The 21464-nt window shown below is 37.7% G+C and overlaps 1 protein-coding gene across 1 annotated transcript; it reads right to left on the reverse strand.

Annotated features, from left to right (window-relative positions):
* On the reverse strand, positions 1-14564 carry SPO11 (SPO11 initiator of meiotic double strand breaks; the record flags this gene model as incomplete). The annotated part of the gene is made up of 13 exons (XM_082325538.1): positions 1-120; positions 806-917; positions 1121-1197; positions 2768-2805; positions 4035-4134; positions 5011-5120; positions 5341-5377; positions 7046-7132; positions 7770-7878; positions 8092-8158; positions 8733-8821; positions 11779-11934; positions 14467-14564. The coding sequence occupies 13 exons, from the start codon at positions 14562-14564 to the stop codon at positions 1-3; spliced, it is 1200 nt and encodes a 399-aa protein (XP_082181664.1).
* Between the last annotated feature and the right edge of the window lie 6900 nt (positions 14565-21464).

Here is a 21464-nt window from a genome sequence, read left to right on the forward strand (position 1 = left end):
TCATAGCCATCCACCAAATTGCAGCTTGTTTGGTAAATAGACTCTGGAAAGGTAATCTGATGAAAGAGAAGTTAAAACTTGAATTTCAGCCTTCAGTTTAGATGCTGCCATAATTTCCAGCTAAAAGAAGAACAGATGAATGTGTGATGCTGTAACAGCCTGATCCAGGGTTAGGTCATTATTTAAATAAGAACCACACTTGTTGGGTGTGCATGTAGAACTATAAAGTTAGTATTACTGGAGATGGTGCTGCAAAATCCCTGTCACTGAGCTGAGATTCATTTTACTCTATGTGTTCTCTAGTGTGTATCTCACAGTAACACGAGCAATTTATAAGATGAGTATAAAGAGGAGGGGGAAGGTACGCAATACCTTTTCTTCCGGTCTAACCATTCCACACAATACATGCCTGAATTGAGATAACATGGCTTAAAATCCACAGGCGAGATTAGGGGTCTAGTGCTGAGCAAGTAACTGCTGTAAGCATTCCCCTACTTGCAAAGACGTAATATAGTCTGTAATATTTAGGAAGGCAGTAAAATCCCAGGTACAGCGTATGATCATCAGATGACTGATGTCAGGAAAGCTTAAAATGCTGCCAGTTCTGGCATGTGAGCCATCGAGGGCCACTGATTCAGAGAGAGAGCGGGCATGGGCTTTCTCAAGCTTGCCTTCTTTTAAGGCTGCAAAACCGTACTGGTTTTGCTACACTAAGAGTTTGTCATCATGGAGAGGAGCAGGATTGCAGACGATAGGATTTCTCCTGTGGGGAGTAAGAAATAGGAAACAATAGGTTTATACATACTTCTTTTTTCCACGTGGGCTGACAAGCAATGTAAGGTCTCTTTTGTATACTTGCTAACTTATTTTGATCTTGCTTTGTAAATGGAATCAGGGCATCTTTGCGTATATTTAGTCTGAAAAGAAAATAAAGTTGTTAAATTTTCTCATAGGCTTAAAAAATATTTATTCCAACTTATTTCTTTATATTAAGCCAAAACAGTATATGAAAAGAATAACGGATTTAAATGTCAGTTGTCTTTTTGTGCATTAAGTCAGATTGCATTTCCAGTCTATGAAACAGAAGAACACACTTGTTTCTTTTGGGGAGATAACTAACCTCTCAAGATCAGATGGAAGGAGACCAAGCCACTTTATAGATGGAACGGTGAGATGATGGGCCTCAAAAGACATTGACTGAAATAAGAAAGGTCAACTATAACATTCAGTGACTTCTAGTTTAAATTATTTGAGATGTGTGCCTTCCAAGGTGAAGGTCAGATTTTATTACAAAGATAGTTGGGTGTTTTCACTCTCAGATGGTATAGGAGAAAATAGTGCAACTGAAGCTTACCAGATCCCCTTGCTGGAAACTGTGCCCTCACAAAGACTTGCACCCTTCAGCCTATGACGGATTCTAGACTAGTCCAACCTAGACTGGCCTAGTCTGAATGGTTTGGTTTGGGTTGGTTTTTTACAGTCAATGTGAGTCTGATTGCCAATTAAAAAAACAAGCCAGGATGAGCAACGACAATCAAATCTGGAGATTTCTGATATTTTCTGCTGGAAAGTACCAGATCATATAAAAATAGCCCAAACAAAGGTTCATCTGGTCCAGTATCATGGCTACAGTAAACATCTCAGGGAAAAGTGTAAAAACAAATGAGCAATTAATGGTACTTCTCAGAATACTCCCCCTGCTCCCAACGGTTTGTGACTCCAACTTTCTGAGCCAGAAGTGGTGGTGGTGTAATACTTGATTTTGTCAAGTTGCTTTTAGAATCCATGAAAACTTTTGTCATCTACAGCACCCTACAGCAAAGTATCACAGTTCAATTACATGTTGTATAAAGGAATACTTCCATTGTTTGTAATCAACTTGACACATTCTGGTTTCATTTGATACACCTGTTGCTCTGTAATTGAACAAAATAAACTTTCAAAGGAACCTGACAATTTAATTTAATCCTGGGTGATGGTGTTTTACCAGTTTGCACACCCTTGTAGGAGAGCTGAAAGCATGACAGCTCACCTGAAAACTTGGGAGTTCTGTCTCCCTGGCTGTGCTTGAGGCATATGTTATGACATATATTTGAACTCTGACATCATCGGTGTCTGACAGTTTTCTGAAGTTCATTTTTTCTTTTTCTTTTTTTTTTTTTTTTTTACTTTGGATGTTCTTTCTCCATTGCTCTACTGAACAGTTCACCACCTGCTCCTGCCCCCGCCTTCACCTTAGTCTGCCTGCCTTCTATATTGTCTTCCTGCACCTTGTCTTTCAGCAATGTAATATAATAATGCCTTCTTGTCCCCTTTGCCTCTTCTTCCGTAACGTTCCACACTAACACATGTATCCATAAGTGAATTCTCACCCCGCAACAAAATCTTTACCAACATAACATGATTTAGTGGAGAGTCACCCATCTCCCAAGTTATGTCCTCCTCCTCCCAAGGTCCCTCCAGCCTTCATTTCTCTTCTAAGGCAGAAGCAAAGCAAAATGGAGAACACTTTGTTATCTGGACTTCCTAAAAACTACCTGTGCAGCAGGGAAAAACTGAAATACAGTTAAATGAACCACCTGTCATCGTTACCCAGTTTCTATTTGTTGCAGGAAGAAGCCATTTCTGCAGATACACAGGTCTGAAAACTGTATCTTTGTGTTGAAACAAAATGATAAAAGGCAGTCACCATTCTAACATTTCATACATTCCAGCTTCAAGGCTGGGCTACCAAACAATATATTTGAAGTGGAAAAATTGTACTCACCACAGATCCATATTTGTAGATGCACATTATTTCTACACCTAGGTTGCAGAATACCAAATGTCAAGTCTCTGTTTATCTGCACACTGGGCATGTTTAAGAAGACCACATTAAGAATTCAATTTTATGGCATAACAGTTATGGCTTTATGATTAGTGAGGTTCTTTATGGTTTACAATTATTTTAGAGTATGTCAAAATAATCAGAATTTGAGCATAATATGTCCCCTTTACATAGTTAAATGTTTCGCACTGTCTGTGCATAGTCATTTCAAAACCAAGGATAATCAGCTCCTTTACACGTTGTCCAACATCTATCACAAAAAGTGTCTGTCTTTATCCTGTGTAATCTGTAGCTCCTAATACTATTGCTTTGAGCAGCTGCTTCTCATTTTGCAGTAATCTCCCTAATTTCAAGTGGTATCAGTGTAGATACGTAAGAGATTTTCTACATTTTGTGTATGTGAATTCAGATTCTGAATTCAAAGGCGTATACTCTCGCATACACAGAATCCCTCATGAAAGGAGGGAAATTTCAGACCTGCTGCTGATGTAACAGAATAGCGCATCCAGAATGCGATGGACTTGGTTTAGGATTAACTTTATTCCTGCTGGCATCAGACTTGTGGTTTCTAGCTTTCACTGCTGTAAACTATTGACATGAGTGCTGAATTATTAATATAAGTGTGAAGAACTACTTTAAAATGACTAAAAGACTCACTTTGCTCAAACATACTATTTTCTTCATATCTGTCTGGCCTAAGGTTCATAACGTAGTTAAAAATTTTGCTTTACACCAAACTAAGCAATGTTTTCAAACGTTCCTATTATTTCCTTTTATTTTATGAAAGAAATAGTATAGCCAACAGCTGGAATTCTTGACAGGGCAACATTTTCAACAGTATTGAACTTTGTAGAGGTATAGCTAGGACCTCCTGAGACTTTTAGAAGGGGTCAAGTGCCTAACTCCCGTTAAAATCAGTGGAATCATGCAATGGATCATAAAATTCCATTATATTTGTCCTCATTTTTAGGCCCACAGGTACTTTCAAAATCTTTTAAAAAAAAAGGGTATATTTAATGGGGATGTAAAGCCAGTACTGATGTTTCAGTTAAACTCCTTCCGTACTCCTAGATATATTCTGTATACATCAGGAACCTTCTGATTGTGTTGGATCTCTATGCTCTGAGTACTTTCCCATAAAAGTAAAAAAAGACATTCTAAATAAATTTTGCGTTCCTTTCATGTCATTGAGTCTCTACAGATTTACCGTGTGGATCTGCATCCATAAGGGTGAAAATAGGAATCTGAAAAGTATCCCACAGCTTTCTGACCAAAAGTCGTGTATTAAGATCTGGTATGCCTCTTCCCTAAGGAAATAAAATAAAAGCAGACAGTTTTAAATTAATTAAAACAACATCTGGCTACATATGTGTTTACATTTGTCATTTAAAAGCAAGCAAACAAACAAAATGCTGCCAGAAATATTTCTCCAGCAGCTATTTTGCAGGGAAAGTTGTATGCGCCTAGTTTGGCTCTGTGAGGAGGGAAGGAGGAACGGGCTGGGGAGCAGCACGGCAGATATCCCGGATTACAGGCACTGCAGGCGTCTCACACATTCCTCTATTTAAGGAGTGAAATTGTAAGGTCTGGGAGTTGAGCTATAGATGTACCCTGGTATCCGTACAAGCTGGGGTAAAAAGGCTACTTGTTTCTTCTCAAAAATATTTATGGCACTAATGAAACAATATAAAACAAGTTCTTGCTATGACTGACTATAACCGGACAGTATGCTGCATAATAGAAATGCTTCTCTCTCTTAGGTATGGGGATATGGTTTTTCCTCATTGTGGGCCAGATTTGTCCCAGAACAAGTAGGTATGCATATTCCATTTACACATTCCTATTAATTCTCCAGATTCCATAGCTCTTTCAGTACAATCCAAAATCAACCAATTCTGTCTCATTTGGGTTTGCTAAACCTAGGGTCATGGAGGACCAAAGGTTACTTTGCAGCAGCACATGAAGTTGATAAGCTACCAAGCTCTAAGGAGATGTTTGGAGGAAATAAGTCTTTAGAATGTGTATTTTGTATTTCTACCAGGATAATAAAATGAAAAAAAAATAATTAGACATATTTCATATTAATTTTATGATGGTCTTTTGACCAAGTTTGAGCACCACTACAATGCTAATCATTTAAATTCTTATGTCTAGCTAGACGATATGAAGTGTAAGATGCATACCGTAATCATTATACATGGGGACAATTTATTGCAGAAGTCATCATCCAGAAGTCTCTGAAAAGTTGCATCTTTTTCTACAATTAACATAAATTTGGCATGTGAGATTAAATCTTTTCTGTTAAGGCTAGCTGCATGTAAAATGATCCATCACACAATCAATTAAAACTAAATGCTCTAAAATACCCGTTCTGGAGCCAAAGCAGTGTTCATGACTCAAATTCAGAGCCAACAAGCAAAGAAAAAATTACCAGAACATTGTTTAACTTGGAATATTCTTTGTTTTTACTTTATTTTTTCAGTCTACAATGAGAGTTCTTGCTCAAAGGATACTTTTAATTCCTTGAACGTTAGATGGCACAGTGACTGCCTAAAACAACAAAAATGAGATTAATCATTTTAAATAGAGAAAATAATATATTTTCTAATAACAACATTGGGTAATGAAGGACACAATTACGTCCTGAAACAACCATTCATCTTCTATATACAAGATCAACCTTGACATTTTCACCTCTTCATAAGCGTATTCAACCATTCATATCCTGCTCTATTGTATGGTTCTATAGGAGTCCTCCTGTTATCACAAGACGCTTTCCAAAAATCTTTGTGCTACTGTCACAGAAGATTGTTCATCATATGGGCATTACAGAGATAACAATATCCTGATTAATTTTTTAACTGTCTTAGCCAGAAAAAAAGCCAGCTTGGTGTGAAGATCGCAAATTTAATACAGGCTTAATTTAAGTATTCTTTTTGGAAGGCCATTAAATCCTTTCTCTTATTAACATATAACCTGATTTTATATCTATTTTGGAGCAACAATTTTAAGACATAGTAATGTTTACTTTACATCTCATATTAGGATTGGCTCAATCTGGCAAGCATATGGATGAGAAAACAGGAACTGGAGGAAGAACTTGGCAAAAGAGTATGTATGTATCGACGTGTGTGGTCTGGTTTTACTTCTGACTGCTAAATCACCTCCGGTGCCAGGGTGGAACAACTCAACAAATAAAAATACGAAGAGCTGTAGAAGAGCATTAATAACAGGGGTCTTCATGCTCTGCTTAAGAACAAAGTATAGCAGGCAGCTAAGGTTATCTTTCCATTTTGAAATTACTGACTTACTTAGGCTTACAATGAACACGTTTTCCAGGAAATCACGAGAACGGTCAGCAAGTCTGAGTTCTGTTCCTGCTTTCGTACTCTGCACGGCTATAGGACATCTTTTAGGACTGGATTAGTTGAGTCTCATCTCCTCAAGCTACTTTTGGGTCTCGACTCTTATGAAACTTCTCTTTAGCTCAGTGCTACCTTTGATAAAATTAGTTGACAATAAGCCCGTCTAATGTCTGTAATTCCTGCATAAGTGATAATCCTGAGACCAAACAGCCTGATATTATTTACTTTGGTTGTCAGTGCTGGGCACGTGAAGACAATATCAACTCTTATGGAGTATCATCATTAAACTTCTGTAAATGAGAACATAATTTGGGTCCAGAAAGAGATTTCTAATTATAGAGGCTCACTTCAGTCTCTCATCTGTGCTGCTGCTACTAGAGGAGTCTGCTCAGTGTGGTAGAAGCAGCTCACTGAGGACCACAGGAGTATGTTAACTCATCCCATAAGGCTTGTTTTCTTACTCTGCCAGAAATCAATCTATCGTGACAGAAACTATGTTCAGAGTGCTCAGGATTCTTTGATTCAGAGCACTTATTTGACAGAACATTGTAATACAAAGCCTAAGATACACAATGTATGAGCCTTCCTCTGCAAGGCTCCCGTGGGAGAAGGTAGTGCTAAAAACCATATCCAAAGGATATATTCCTGGTGAGTGCATAGGTGAGCTTCAGAATTGCAATACAGTTGAGCAATACTTTTTATCTCTCTTTTTCCACCAAGGTTGTAATGTCTCAATTTGCCACAAGCACAGGTCTGTATAATAAATGTATACAGTAACCTGAGCTACAAGAAGTGCAGGATGTCATGCAAAGGTAGATGCTATGAATTACTGTTACTGTTTTATAATACATACTGTTGCACCACAGGTACAATTCACTTTTGTACCATCTTCCTCAGTGAAACTTAAATTACCAGCAACAAAACCTTTAGTTGTAGACAGCTGAAAAAAATAGTAAGTTGTATACAGTAAATTGGAAGTCATATGCTGTTATATTACTATACTGCACAAGCAAAACAAGAAACTTCTGAAAAGAATTCTGACCGGTAATAAGCTGTTATCGACTGCCATCAGCTTTTTAAGAACTAAGCAATGTTGTTGTCATCACGGATATAAAGGCATACTTTCAATAAATAATGTTAACTGCATTTATATATACAAAGGAATTCTTGTAAGGCATGAGATACAACTAAATTTGAAAGGCTGTTACATCTCTGACTTACTTTAAATTTTCATTTAACCCCCAAGTTAGCAAATCATTTCAGTACGAACTGCTAAACAGGTATCTTGCACTCTGAAGTTTAGGCACTGCCTTCACTAGGTAATACCAAAAGGCCCTGTGATTTTAGCTGGCAGTTTGTCCCAAACTCTTTGGAACAAGCAAACTCTATGAATTTTCTCTGAAGAAAGACACCTTCCGAGGGCTATGATAAACCATAATCAGGTTTCCTTTGCACAAATGACACTTTTTATTTTAACTATGTATTTACTACTGATAACTTCTGTTTGTATTTCAGCTTTCAGTTCAATCTATATGGTTTGGAAATAATGATAAAAACATTCATAATAAGCCACTTACTATATGTAGACTTCTCCGAGGTATCTTAAGCATGCAAGAAATGTCATTGATTATATCATCCACAACACTTTGGCTACCAAACAGTAGTGTATCTGAATAATATATATCTCTATCAAGACAAAATATTGTATTTGTAATTATAATACTGAAACAGCTGTAGGCTCCTGAGAATTTTATAGAGGGCATGGATAATCAGATCAACCTAAAGCATTTTACATACAGGAATCCATTATCCTACAGGTTTGTATCCTACAGGCTGTTTTTCACATTAACATTCTTAAAATACAACTTTATTTGAAATTACAGAAATGTAGTATGTTACCTTTTAGTTGCATACGTATTGCTCTGCACCATCTTGTAGATCATAGATAATATCTTGAGCATCAGAGCTGAAAACATACATTTTAAAAAATATTTTATCCATTTTCAGAAATGCATAATTTGTCTTTATATTGACACATATTTGTGTCTCATAAAATAAAACTTTGAAACATATATTTTAATGTGCTGTGAAAATGCTGTACTAATCAATAGACTCAATAATTTCTAGCATAATTAGAAAAAATATGATGGAGTTAAGTGAGGGAATGTATGCCCTGCTGTCCAGGCCAAGAAATTAAATGACTGAGTTAGAAAAAGAAATGAGTATATTGTCCACATTCCAAGATTCCTTTACTAGCTAGCTTTTTGAAGAAGGGTGATGTTTTTACTTTAAGACCTTTTGAATGTGCCTTCAGCTGATATTCATTCAGGGAGGGCAGAAACTTTAAGAACGCTGTATTAATTTCACTGTCACTCACTATAATTTAATAGAGAAGAGAAAAGCTGAAGGGCTGGTCATAATATCAGGTTATATTAGCCACACATTTCTAAATCTTTTTTTTTTTTTTTTTTTTAAAACAAGGTTTTGAACTAAAATACAAGAAAAAACAAGAATTCTGCTTTTGGACTTTTTTAACTTACCAAATTTTGGTGCTGATCTAGGGCAGTCACTTCTTATTTGTTTTGTAGTACAATGCGGTATCATCTGTAGACCTACAGAATCTTTAAATCTGATACATTGCAAACAAATACAATAAAACCATAAACTTATTGCGTATATGTAAGTTGTTCTCTGCAAGGTAATTCAGACTCAGACCCCTTGCCTATAATCAGGTACGTTAGTGCTATTTCAGACTCAGTACAGAAACCATCAACTTGGGTGGAGTTGAAGTGGCTGAAGGCAAAATGCAGGCAGCAGCCATCAGCTGCCAAAATGATCCATTCAAAACATTACTGAACTGCCCCCATCTGATCATTGGCTTCCGAACATGAAAGTTTCTCAAGAAGATACTTCAACACTGGATTTAAGCCTGAGATACAAGTTTTCAGACAAAAGTAGAGACAAGAAAAATAGTCTATACATGTTAATACATCAGCATCAATTATTATTTCGTATGAAAACAAAGGAATAACCAACACAGGAAAAAATGTGAATTGTTATTGGAATACAAATCAAGTCTGACACAGTGACTTTCTGACGTAGAATGTATGAAAAAGTGTCGCTATTTCAGATTACAATAATATTATCTGATTTATGCTCTTAAATTATTACCAGAATAACTCAATTACATTCCATTGTTAACTTTTGGAAACAAAAACATGGTCCACCCTATTCTCTAAGCAGTAGTTTAATCTGAATGAGCTCCAAAATTTTGAGTTTCACCATTTCATGTCTGGAGGTGCACATTTCACCAAAAGAATCAGTTATGACACTTCCTTATTTTACTTAAAATTATTTTAGTGCCTTATGACATGACAGTCCTGTCTTTAAAGCATTCTTTTTCATTTCAGAGTTTTGTATGTACTTTTAAAAAGTATTGGTGGTAAAATGGCCACAATTTTATCTAAAACCACGTAACGTTTCTGAATTTCTTTGCCAAAGGCTTTGCTCCATGCATCCTTTGGGTGGCAGAACACACCACGCTGCACAAACAGCGCAGTGGAGCATCTGCCTGCCAGCTTTACAGTAACTTTATTGCCTTTGTGCTGCAATGTCTAAAAGATATTTGGGCGTTTCACTTGCATGCTCCCTGCATTGTAACGGCACAGGAGGACAACAGTAATCAGAACTTTGCTGGATTGCTCTCTCGGGTTAAATAAGGAGCGCTCCGTTCAGAAAGCAGTATGCTGAGGGACCTGATCAATGTGGCTCCCACAGATATTTCATAAAGGCAACTGCAAACTGGCATTAGATCGGACATCCGGCAATTCTTCCTGGGTTTGCATTTACCCCAGCAGAGTAGTTTCCTATAAAATCTTGTTTCCACTAATGGGAAATCTATTCCCCCCTGCCCCGGAAAGATACAGCTGGTCACTGGAAACTGCTTGCGCTGCTTTAGGCCTGGCATCCTCACTGACTGACATCATTCTCAGGTAAACACCTCTCTGGGCATCTACAAGTGTTTACAAGGAACATTTCAAACACAAAATCATTCTCTCCTTCTACTAGTTCCTGCCCAGAAGATTCCAGCTGTGTAAATTAGGTATGAAAAGGCTGCCTAAAAAAGAAAAAAAAATGCTCCACTGACTATATTTTCTTCCATTTGTATTGTATTTTGGCATTCTGTTTTTATTTTTATTTGTCTATTTATTTTTAATCTTCTTAAACTGCAGTATTACAGTGGGATATAGGTCACTATTCAACGGAAATGCATCTCTGAGATTACATTTCTCCACCATAAATTGCAGTTCAGCATTTTTAAATGTGATTGATGAGTCTTATTTTTAACATACTGTGATGTTAACTTGTTTTAATTTGAATGTTTCCCCCCCTATGTGTTCTGATGGCAAATAACATCTCCCATTTGTTTTTCTAGCTTGGAATGCCATTTCCCCAAAGATTGCCAAAAATTGCAAAACTTTATTACAGTATTTTAATTTTACAGACATGAGTGAAACATTTTTGTCAAACTATCAAGACACAAACCATTAAATTCCCAGGAACATTCAAGCCTTTCAGTTAACCGATTACCTTCAGGCCCCTCAGGTTTTTTGATTGACAGAAGTTTATTGTTCTCATTAAATGAGTATTCCACCAAAGTGTTACGCGTGGAAGGTTTGCTATGCTTTCTCAACCTCAAATGTTTGTAATGTGTCCACTTACAAGCACCTCTGCAATCTTATCAATCTAAATATCCTTTAACCCACTGACGTCCAAAGCTATTGCAGGGCAAGAAATAGATTTGTGTCTTCCTTCATCCTTTTGCTTCTGTATTATAGAAAGCAATTAATCTCTTAGTTTCAGGTATTTTCGGTTTAAATGAGCTCCTTGGAAAAATACTGTTGCACAAGCAACTTCTACAAATCACAAAGCATGTTATAAAGGAGGACAGGTTGCTTTTTCTCTGATCCTGTCTAGACAAGCTGGCATAAGATCTGAAATTTAGATAACATATTAGAGACTTGGTTTGCTTTGTTTGGCTGGCAATGAACCTAGAACACAACATGGAGGCAAGACATACAACAGGAAGGGGTGAGATGCATCTTCTCTGAGGAACAATAAGTTTATTGCTCTAATGTTAAGAAATAAGATACCACGGGGAAAAGCAGAGAAAAAGAAGCGAGGAAGCAGAGAAAAGGCATTGGAGGATGAAATTGCTAGTAATTGTTTCCAGCCTAAACCAGATTTTTTGACTCTAACAAAACTTATCATTTCTGGTTTCTACTGCTTCCAGAAAATGATTGTTTATAGGACCTCCCTTTCCTTTCTAATGCCTATTACAGTAGTTTTACATTCCTCTTTATGCTATGGTCTGCTGTTACTTGACACAGGATGCCTGTTCATGCAGAGTGGTTACTAAGCATTACTTTTTATTTGTCCGTTACTTTTTAAGAAGTCAAATTACTTATTGATTCTAATACTTACAGAATTATGTAACATTAACTTTTCTGGAAGTTACATCATCAAATTTATATTCAGGGCATTTATATTAATATAAGGCAGGACTTCAAAATATATAATACTTACTCTATATTCCTCCAATCTGATCTGTTAGCCACTGTGAGAACAGGTGCTTTTTTTTGGGCCAAGCTTATAAGTACATCTTGAATAACATTTTCTATTGCTTCAAGAACTTCAGAACTGAAACAGAGAAAATTAATGATACAGTTCATATGATAAAATCTAGTTCTGCTTTGAGTTTTGATCATCTATCCCCGCTCCTACAAAAATCATATAATCCAAAACTGCTTCAAGGATATATTTGTTTCAAAAATGTGGAGGAACTCTTTTGGTTTTTAGCTTTGTTTTTTTCCGTTTCCCTAAAATCTTTGACTTTCCATTCCAGATGCATGACTGAGGACACAATTAAAAGTACATTTCTATTCAATCCTGAAACCATCAAATTTTTCACCAGCTGAACTTTTAGACCAACTGGCTGGTTCATGACTAATGATTAATGTTTTACTATAAATGATGTAATATTGGCTTTGGCTATGATTTGGGCTAAGCTGTTTTTAAATGCTGTAAATTTTAAAAATGTTCAAGAGTACAAATACTTCCTGTTGTACCGTTGGACATTAACCTTTTGATCTGCTGCCCTGAACAAACTGCTAAGGGTTTTAATTATATGAAAGCTTAGTCTCAACAGATGCACTGTGAAAAGAATAAAATCTGTATCTTTCACCTAAAAAGACAAAGTAACCTTGCAGCAGATCCCTTGCAGCAAAACTGTAGGCTGGTTCGAGTGTTATGACAGATGCTTTTTATTTTCATAAGCAATCCGACTCCAACATTTCAGCTGTCCTTAAAATTACAAGTGTACTACATGCCATCATAAGTTTAGGTAGGAATTAAAAGAATAGACGAAACTTTTTTAGCTCAAATTTTTATCAGCAAAGTCCAATTCTGTCATTAAGTAATATACTAAGAAAAGATGAGTCAATACCAGTGCACGCCACACAAAATGAATTATCCCACTGTTACAAAATGAGCAAGAATGAGTTTGAAAACCTAGCGATGAGTCTCCTTAAACAACAATGAAGTGTCATTAAAGCTCTCTTCTATCAACTGAATATGTTTCTTCCATTTTGTAGCTCAGCTTCCACTTACTCCTCTTTCTGCTGAAACTAGATTATAATTCTTTGAAAGCAATTTCTGGAAAGTATTAACCTTTTATTTTAATATGTTATTCATAATAGTATCTGTATAAAACCCCCCTACTAGTATTACTAACATTTTTGGCCAATAATATTAAACCATTCAACAAACACAATGCAAGATTTTTTTCTGTTTTTCAGATTAATAAACTTGGACACGGAGAGACTAATGGCTTTCCAAAGGTGAAACAGTGAAGCATTTGCAGCGCTGATAATACAAGAAGGCCTGGTCATGCAGCCAATATGTAAATTCATTTTCTACTGTATAATAGTTTCATAATCAAGTCCTAGATTCCCTAACTTTCAGACTTGTAGTCTCTTCCTCCTAATTAAAATCCTACATCTCACTGCCATATCCAAAGTAGGAATTCTAGTGAGCACAGAGGAAATGGTTGGCTGATGAGCTAAATGTCTAATGCAGTAAATGGTAAGAGTGAAATAGGTAAGCAAAGCTGACTATGGTGCATACCTCCAACATAACAAAAATTACAGTGTTGAAGACAATAAAACTATGTGTGGGCAGATGGATGAAGGAACAGATAGGTAGACAGGAAATCTAAACCACATCGTTGCTTTGATACTCAAATATTTTACTTATTCATTTGGTTCTGTTCACTGTAACTGTCTAATATTCCAGATGTACTTCAAAGTTTGCTGCAGAATTTGGAAATCCAGGTTTCTGCTCCAATCCCAATTTCCCGATTTATTGGCCAACAGAAGCTGTAAATGTGGCAAAATAGGAGGAAGAGGACAGCAATTGTCTGTGTACCCCCTGCTGATATTCTGTCCCCTTTTGCAGAGTTTAACTGAATTTTAATAAGCAAACATAAAATACTGGCCAAGTATGCCTACTTAAAATTCACTGTGGTTTAGTTAACAGTGAAATCTGAGCAGAGAAGGGGCAGGCACTGTATATCTCACAGGGTTGGCCTGATCATTTCTAACATATTGCAGCATGAGTAGATACTTGTTTCTGTATAGCGCAAGAAATGACCTTCAACATTAATAACATAAAAGATTAATATTATAGCACCTTTAGCAAGCAAACAATATAAATACACAAGAGAAACATTTACAGATAAAAATCTGCAATGTAATAAACCAACACACTCCCAAACCCAGAACTGTACATCGCTAAAGCCATGGGGTTCCCATACCTTGCCACAAAGACTAAGAACTCTCCAAGTCATTCTTATTATTATTATTATCCTTTTCCTTTTAAAATACTTTTGAGATGCCCTCAGTCTGTCCTAGCCTCTGAGGCTGATATACTGTGTATGGAAAGAGTCTTTAAAAAAAATGATAAGAGGTTTTTGTTAGTGAAATTCAGTATGTTTGTTTTGTCATAGTTTGTATTTCTGGCTGTACCTAGAGGCTTTTTGGAGAGGTCTGAGGGAATGGAGCTGCTCTTTGCAGTGTCAGAACCCCTTCTCCCCTGTGTTTTTGTAGGGGAGTATGTTTTTCACTTTTGCACAAGCCCACTAGGTGTAATGGTGCACTACCTACTTAAGTATTACCACAGAAAGAGAGTATGGGTGCTATTTTTCACATCTTTTACCTAGGGACCTGGCTCTCATGACGAGACAGGCTTGTTTCCCTGAAGCTGGCCTTGTTCCCAGCTGGCAATTCAGTGGAACACACACTGTGGTCCTCCATGAAGGTTGGCGCAGACCAATCCAACTTCTCTGGAAGGAATGAAGGCATGTTAAAAAGAGGCAAAAGAGATTACCATAGAAATTAGAAAAGACTATTTTGCATGCTGGACTTAAAACTCATGATCTGAGGTCAAACCATAGGGCCAGAGAGAAAAAGCAGAAAATTTCTGTAGAAACCAGTCAATATTTTCCTGCCCTGACTGACTGAGGGCTTTTCCCGCCCTTTCTAAGGGACAGGAGCTGGCCCTGCCCTTCCTGACTGACCGAGGGCTTTTCCCGCTCTTCCTGACTGACCAATGGCTTTTCCCACTCTTCTTGACTGACCAATGGCTTTTCCCGCTCTTGCTAACAGACAGGAGATGGCCCCGCCCACCCTAACAGACAGGGACCTTCTCCCGCCCTTCCTGACTGACCACATCCTCCGCTGGGAACTGAGCCTCAAAACCGTCTCCGGAGCTGCTGTGCGTGAGCAGATATTTAAGTACAAACTTCATAGCACCCAGATCTCGGGGTCACTGGAATAAATCTGGCCGAAGTGGCCAAATGGCTCATCAATACTTTTCTCATCCTTTCTGAATGACCAGCAATTATTTTCTTCCCTCAATATCAAATGTCTTTTCCTGGCTGTTCTCAGCGGCTAGAAGAAAGCCAAAAAAGCTGAAAGCTCCAGTGCAACTCCAAGTGTTGAAAAATCAGCTTCCTTCCCCAAAATGGAATTCGACTTCTATTGAGATTAAATATTTAATACTGTTTTTATAATTTGTCTTCAGCATTCAGAAGTTTTAGAATAGACTTGGGATGTGTTTTCAAATCTTTCTCAATACACTGTTAAAAACTTGTGTTCTGAACAAACAATAAACCCCCAATTCTAAGAGTCATGAATCACCGGCTTCCAAGGAAGCAAAGATCTAAGGAAAAAAATGCTAAATTTTGTAAGGCTTATGGCTGAAGCAAGACTTTTATGATTCATGTGGCATCCTCAGCCAGAATGCATCACTTCGGAACGGACGATACGTGGCCAGAAACAGACCGCGAACTTGAAAAGAAACTCCACGTGCGATTATCATTTTGGTGCATTTTGTACCTGTCGTCTTTAGGTGTTCACCTCTTCCTACAAAAATTCCAGTCTTCTCTTTCACTTCAGAAAGTTTAAACTCTTTAATTTTAAAAAGAAAATGCGGTACTTCTGGGAAGGCCAGAAGAGTGCACCGGTGGGTGGCCCGCTCCTGGTCGCTGCCGAGACAGCCCCCCTGCGGCCCCCGGTACTCCCGGAGAAGAACCGCGTGCTCCGTTTCTTCAGCGGGTTTCGAATGCAGAGATCAGGGCTCCTTCACTGGCTGCTCAATGGTGGAAAAAAGCAAATCCTAGGAATTTACACTGCTCTTACCTTTGCAGTTATGATATGCCAAATTGTATTTTCAGCTCCTAACTACGTCATCGTAATTGACTGCCTGATAGTGGTCATTCTGAGAGTGTTAGCAGTTACTTAGGAGATAAATATCTTAAGGGCTTGTCCTTTCTAGAAAAAAATTTTTAAAGCCCACTGTTGATAACATCATCTTCTATGTGCAGCAGTCAGTAATATTCGAAGCCGTGCTGTATCTAGCTCGCTGCCAACAGCATTTCAAATGTTGCGATGCTTAGACTTGTTGTTAGCAAATTAGATGACATAATGTTTAAAATGTTGGAGGCAGCTGGTTTCTCCTGCTGTTCCATTAGCTACTACCCCTGAACCTTTCTTCTTCGGTACTCATAAGAGTAAGCAGTCCAAATCTAGGTTGGGTGGGTAATTAAAAAATTCATGCATTGATTTATTCAAGGAAAACCTGAGGCTATGATGATATAAACACAAGGTGCTTCAATTAACAGAGGGGGAGCAAAAGAAAGGGGAATTAATAAATTGAAATTTTCAGATCTTTCATCTTAAGTCTTTGGCCTTTGGGTACCTTGAGATCACTCCGGAAATATTTATGTAAAATCTCTGTAGCTCTTTCCAACAATTCAACATCAAAATCAACAGATTTTTGTTTGATATAGAACTGTTGCCCCTAGCAACAGATTGCAAACAAAACTATACACATCAACTTGTGAGAAGCTAATTTAATGACTTGTCTCCTCTTCATAGCAGCGAACAGCAACTATAAAAAAGCACAACCAAAATACTCAATGCTTGTACCTGAGTTAACAAAACAGAGATTGAAAACCAAGCAACAATAACAAAATTTTCCATGCTTCAACCTTAATATTGCACACATATATATATAAATATATATATACATATATATAACCACATACATTAGTATGCAAAGTATGATCAGTGAGTGAACTACAATCAGTAAATGAAGTTGCAGGTTCATTTCTTAAAGCCCTCTTTCTTTCTTTCTTTATTTCTGCTCACAAAAAAAAAAAAAAAAAAAAGAATTTCAATTGCAAATAATGACTGCATATATTAGAAGGCAAATCATTAGGAAAACAAATAATGAACCATTATTAAATGTTAAGATGGAAAGAAAAATGTGAAAAAAAGCAGTGTAACCAATGCAGTTATCTCAATGTTTGTCTTGCTTCAACAAAGACGTGCAGTAGAGGGCAGCACAGATGGCAGAGAAAAGATGACTACTTTGAAGCTGTTAAATTTAACACTATGATTTCACTAATCCGTGATAAAACAAGTATGATAGGTAATGAAACACTCTCAGATTTGTTTGCTTTAAAAGATAGCTTCTTACCAAAACGTTTCCTTAAGATTGTCTCCTATTATAAACAAACGCTCTTATCAGTATACTTTTGGAGGAAGCTATGCTATGGAATAGTCTGTATGAGCTGCCGGATGCCGCTTTCAAAGTCTGTCTGTAACTGCTGAAGAAGAACCTGTCTGGATCTAAAACTGTTGCTATCACTACGTACTACAAAACAAAAGAGCTATACAGAACAAAAATGTGCATTTATCTTAGTGCCAAGATTTTAAACTGCTTGTTACTGATTTCTCATATATAAATAACTGCATCAGTAGAATAAATAATATATAAAATACGTAAAAGCATATGTATGCTTTTTCCTTTTCTTCATTGCACAGAAAGATTTTTCCTCTTTTCGTATGTAGTTAGTCTCTTACATTAAGTTTTCATGATAGCTACGATAAGTATTTCTCACCAAATGGTCTGTTCTTAATTCTTTTAATAGACTGGTAGGCACACCAGTGGACATGAGATGCTTATTTTCAATTAATGTCAAATAGCATGTGAAATCCAGTCATTCACTGAAGCCTAAAAAAAAGGGGGGAGACCTCTGTAAAAGGCAGTGATTCAGTGCAAGCAGAAGTGTTTGGGCCAGGTAGGAGCGTTAAGAAAACAGATGAAGGCTCAAAAACTACAGTAAGAACAGGAAAAAAAAAAAAAAATCTCCGCCAGCCATTTAAGAGCTTCTTGGGAACATGGCTACTGTGTTCCAGCAAGCTTCAGTTTCTTTCCGGCTTCCTTGGTCGTGGTCTGGACAGTCCTTGGAAGGACAGACATTTTGTGAGCCAACGGATTTTACTGTGAATAAGTCAGGATGAAAGAGGAGCCAGATCTGTCACCTGCCAGTTACGTGAAAAGTTGCTGATCTTCTTCTAATGAGCAAAGCCCACAGAAACAGGAGATGAAAAGTCATTCACTGCTAACAGCTAACAACTTCAAATGGGATATCGCCTTCCAGCTAACACCGTTGGTTAAAAAAAACCAAAACAAAACTAATACGTGTTTTCAGTTTACCTAGCTCTGGAGTGAGAAACACCTGTAAAATATTTATTCTGTGGTGAGCCGTATCACCATAAGAGGAAGTGGGTTTTGTTACCATCCCTTCTTTTTGTGTTTTATCTTTCAGCCAGAAATAAACTCTAACAGGCCTTTCTTAAAAGGAAAAGTAACTTTCATCTAACTTTTGTCACAGTGATTTTCAGATCCAACATTTTCTAATGCTTTTAGGGGCAGTAATGTATTTTGGGTGGCAGGGCAAGACAGGTATTTGAGACAAAGAAACACAAAGTAAATTAAATAAAAGAATGCTTTTTCCCAATTTAGCATAAATGCCACATGCACTCTGGTTCATTGACAATAATTAAGCTGCAAACAGGCAGCATTATGTGACTGAACATTTGAAGACATAATTTTTACGTGCTGAGAAGTCTGAGCTTGCCCAGTACTATCATAGCCACTCTTTCTCATTCCTAAACTGGTCTCATGCTAAGATAGGACACTCCTTCAGCCTGATTCTCCCTCTCTAGTCCCAGCTGCTCCATCGACTTCTCATGCTTGCTGCAGTTTTAAACAGGAACTGCAGGCTGTAGGCATATACGCCGCTTGAAAAAAAAAAAAATTACTTGTAGCAGCTCTAAGGCTTGGAAAAGGTAGACAAAAATGAGAATAGGATTTTATACGGGGAAGCTGGGGATTCTACTACTTTTATTATTCTTTTGAAGAGTATGTTTTGGAGGAACATGGAGAAAATATTTTGAAACATCCAAGCCTCCATGTATCATAGAATAGTTTGGGTTGGAAGGGACCTTTAAATGTCATCTACTCCAAGCCCTCTGCAATGAGCAGGGACATCTCCAATTGGAGCAGGTGCTCAGAGCCCCATCCAACCTGACCTTGAATGTTTCCAGGGATGGGGCATCTACCACCTCTCTGGGCAACCTGTGCCAGTGTCTCGCCACCCTCATCATAAAAAATTTCATCCTTAGATCTAGTCTAAATCTACCCTCTTTTAGTTTAAAAGCATTACCCCTTGTCCTATCACAACAGGCCCTACTAAAAAGCCTGTCCCCATCTTTTTATAAGCCCCCTTCAGGTGCTGGAAGGCTGCTATAAGGTCTCCCCAGAGCTTTTTCTTCTCCAGGCTGAACAACCCCAACTCTCTCAGCCTGTCCTCATAGGAGAGGTGCTCCAGCCCTCTGATCATCTTCATGGCCCTCCTCTGGACCTGCTCCAACAGGTCCATGTCGTTCTCGTACTGAGCGTAAGGGACTGCTGAAAATAAAACAAAGAGATTGTCTTGCTGTTGAAGAACCTACAGGTCTCTCACATACAAATAATGAATATAACTGTCTATATTATGGACAAAATGTTGAACTCTTTCTGTGCTGCCTTCTATATCAAATGCCTATGACAGCTGAATAGTAAAAGAGATCAGGCAAATATGTGGCGCCACTATCTGCACCTAATGCCCGTCTATTTCTTAGAGAGGGAAATACTTATCATTTACTTATTACCCTATTTTTCATTGCTAGGAATGGGAATCAAATTAAAATCTGGGCTGAAGTGCTTATGTAGCAGCTAAATAAATAATAAGGCTAAGGGACTGCAGGAGAGTTACAGCCAATTCCCTCCACTCTCTCTGGCAACTCCCAGAAATCAGCTGCTCTCATTGTCTGCATGGGAAAAATCTGGCCAACCCACTTGTAAACAGCGGTAAGTTCTCAGGTAGCTACGTGTCATACCATAGAAGCAGTAATAATATCTAATGAATTGATTTGTAAACTTCTATATACTTATAAAAATCAAAATCTGGTTTTAACTGAACATTGAATAAACATGTTATTAGGAAAAATTCTGATTAAAAAAATGTGTTAAAGGGAAAATATGTTGAAACAAACAAATGGAAGACATTTGTGCTCAAACATAACTGGAAAGCATGAATGTCTTCTATTCCATGTTCCTGTGACAGCTTGAACATAGCAGTCTTGGAAACAGCTGCACCATTACTAAAAGAGGGTAGATTCAGACTAGATACAAGGAAGAAATTTTTTACAATGAGGGTGGTGAAACACTGGAAAGGGTTGCCCAGAGAGGTGGGAGATGCCCCATCCCTGGAAACATTCAAGGCCAGGCTGGATGGGGCTCTGAGCAACCCGATCTGGTTGTAGGTGTCCCTGCCCATTGCAGGGGGGTTGGAGTAGGTGGCCTTTAAAGGTCCCTTCCAGCCCAAAGCATTCTGTGATTCTAAGATTCTATGATTTCTTCTGGCTTTCAAAACGTAAAACGTCTTGTTTATTTTCTGTTTTCCTTTTGTTGGCAAAATCCTAGAAAGCATGAAAACTCAGGTGTGATTTTGCTCTTTAAACCCAAAAATGCCAGCTGCTGTACATTAAAAAAACTTGAGCCAAAATCTGTTCTTTCATTTATATGAACGCTACACTGGTGCTGTCATGGCCCCAGATTTATGCCAACAGGTAAAACTCAGGATGGACTTTAGACCTTTGTTATTAACTATTTAATAATGCCTGGGGAAAGTGAAGTAAGAGGATGACGTAGGAGTCTATTCCGATACTGAGTACTGTGGGCCATATAAATAATGAAAAGGGTGGGGCAGTTGATTAACAGACTTCTACTTCATTTTTGGAAGCCTAGATTAAAATCAACTTTATGTCATCCTTTAAAATGCATTTGGTGATTTTAATTAAGCTACTAAATGTTAATTGGTCCACCCGACAAAAATGCCAGGGGCACTGTGATGTAATTTTGGATAAATGGCAACCTTTGCTTTTGAGGGTCCTAAGGTTCAGTAAAAAGTATATCAAATAAAAAAATAGCATAGATGTCTTATCTTAGTTTGCTGGGGTTTTTTACTGCAGGAGGAGAGAAAATCCATGATTCAAATATAAACCTGAATCCAGCCCAAAACGTGTCTTACCGAGTTGTCGTATAAGTAGTTCTGGATCCAGTGAGATTGTTAACTGGCCTTCGGTGAAGACTTCTCCGCAACTGCCTTTCCAGGATACGTTTTTAGTCCACGCAAACGTTTTACAAAGTCTTTCTGTGTATTTATAGACCACTCTTTTCTCTGTACTCAGAGCAAACTCAAATGTGTCAGCTGGATGTCGCTGCTGTAAACCATCTTCTGTCTTTGGGCATGGAGGAAG

The sequence above is a fragment of the Platalea leucorodia genome (assembly GCF_965183815.1).
Source record: "Platalea leucorodia genome assembly, chromosome: 13".
NCBI classification, from domain to species: Eukaryota; Metazoa; Chordata; class Aves; order Pelecaniformes; family Threskiornithidae; genus Platalea; species Platalea leucorodia.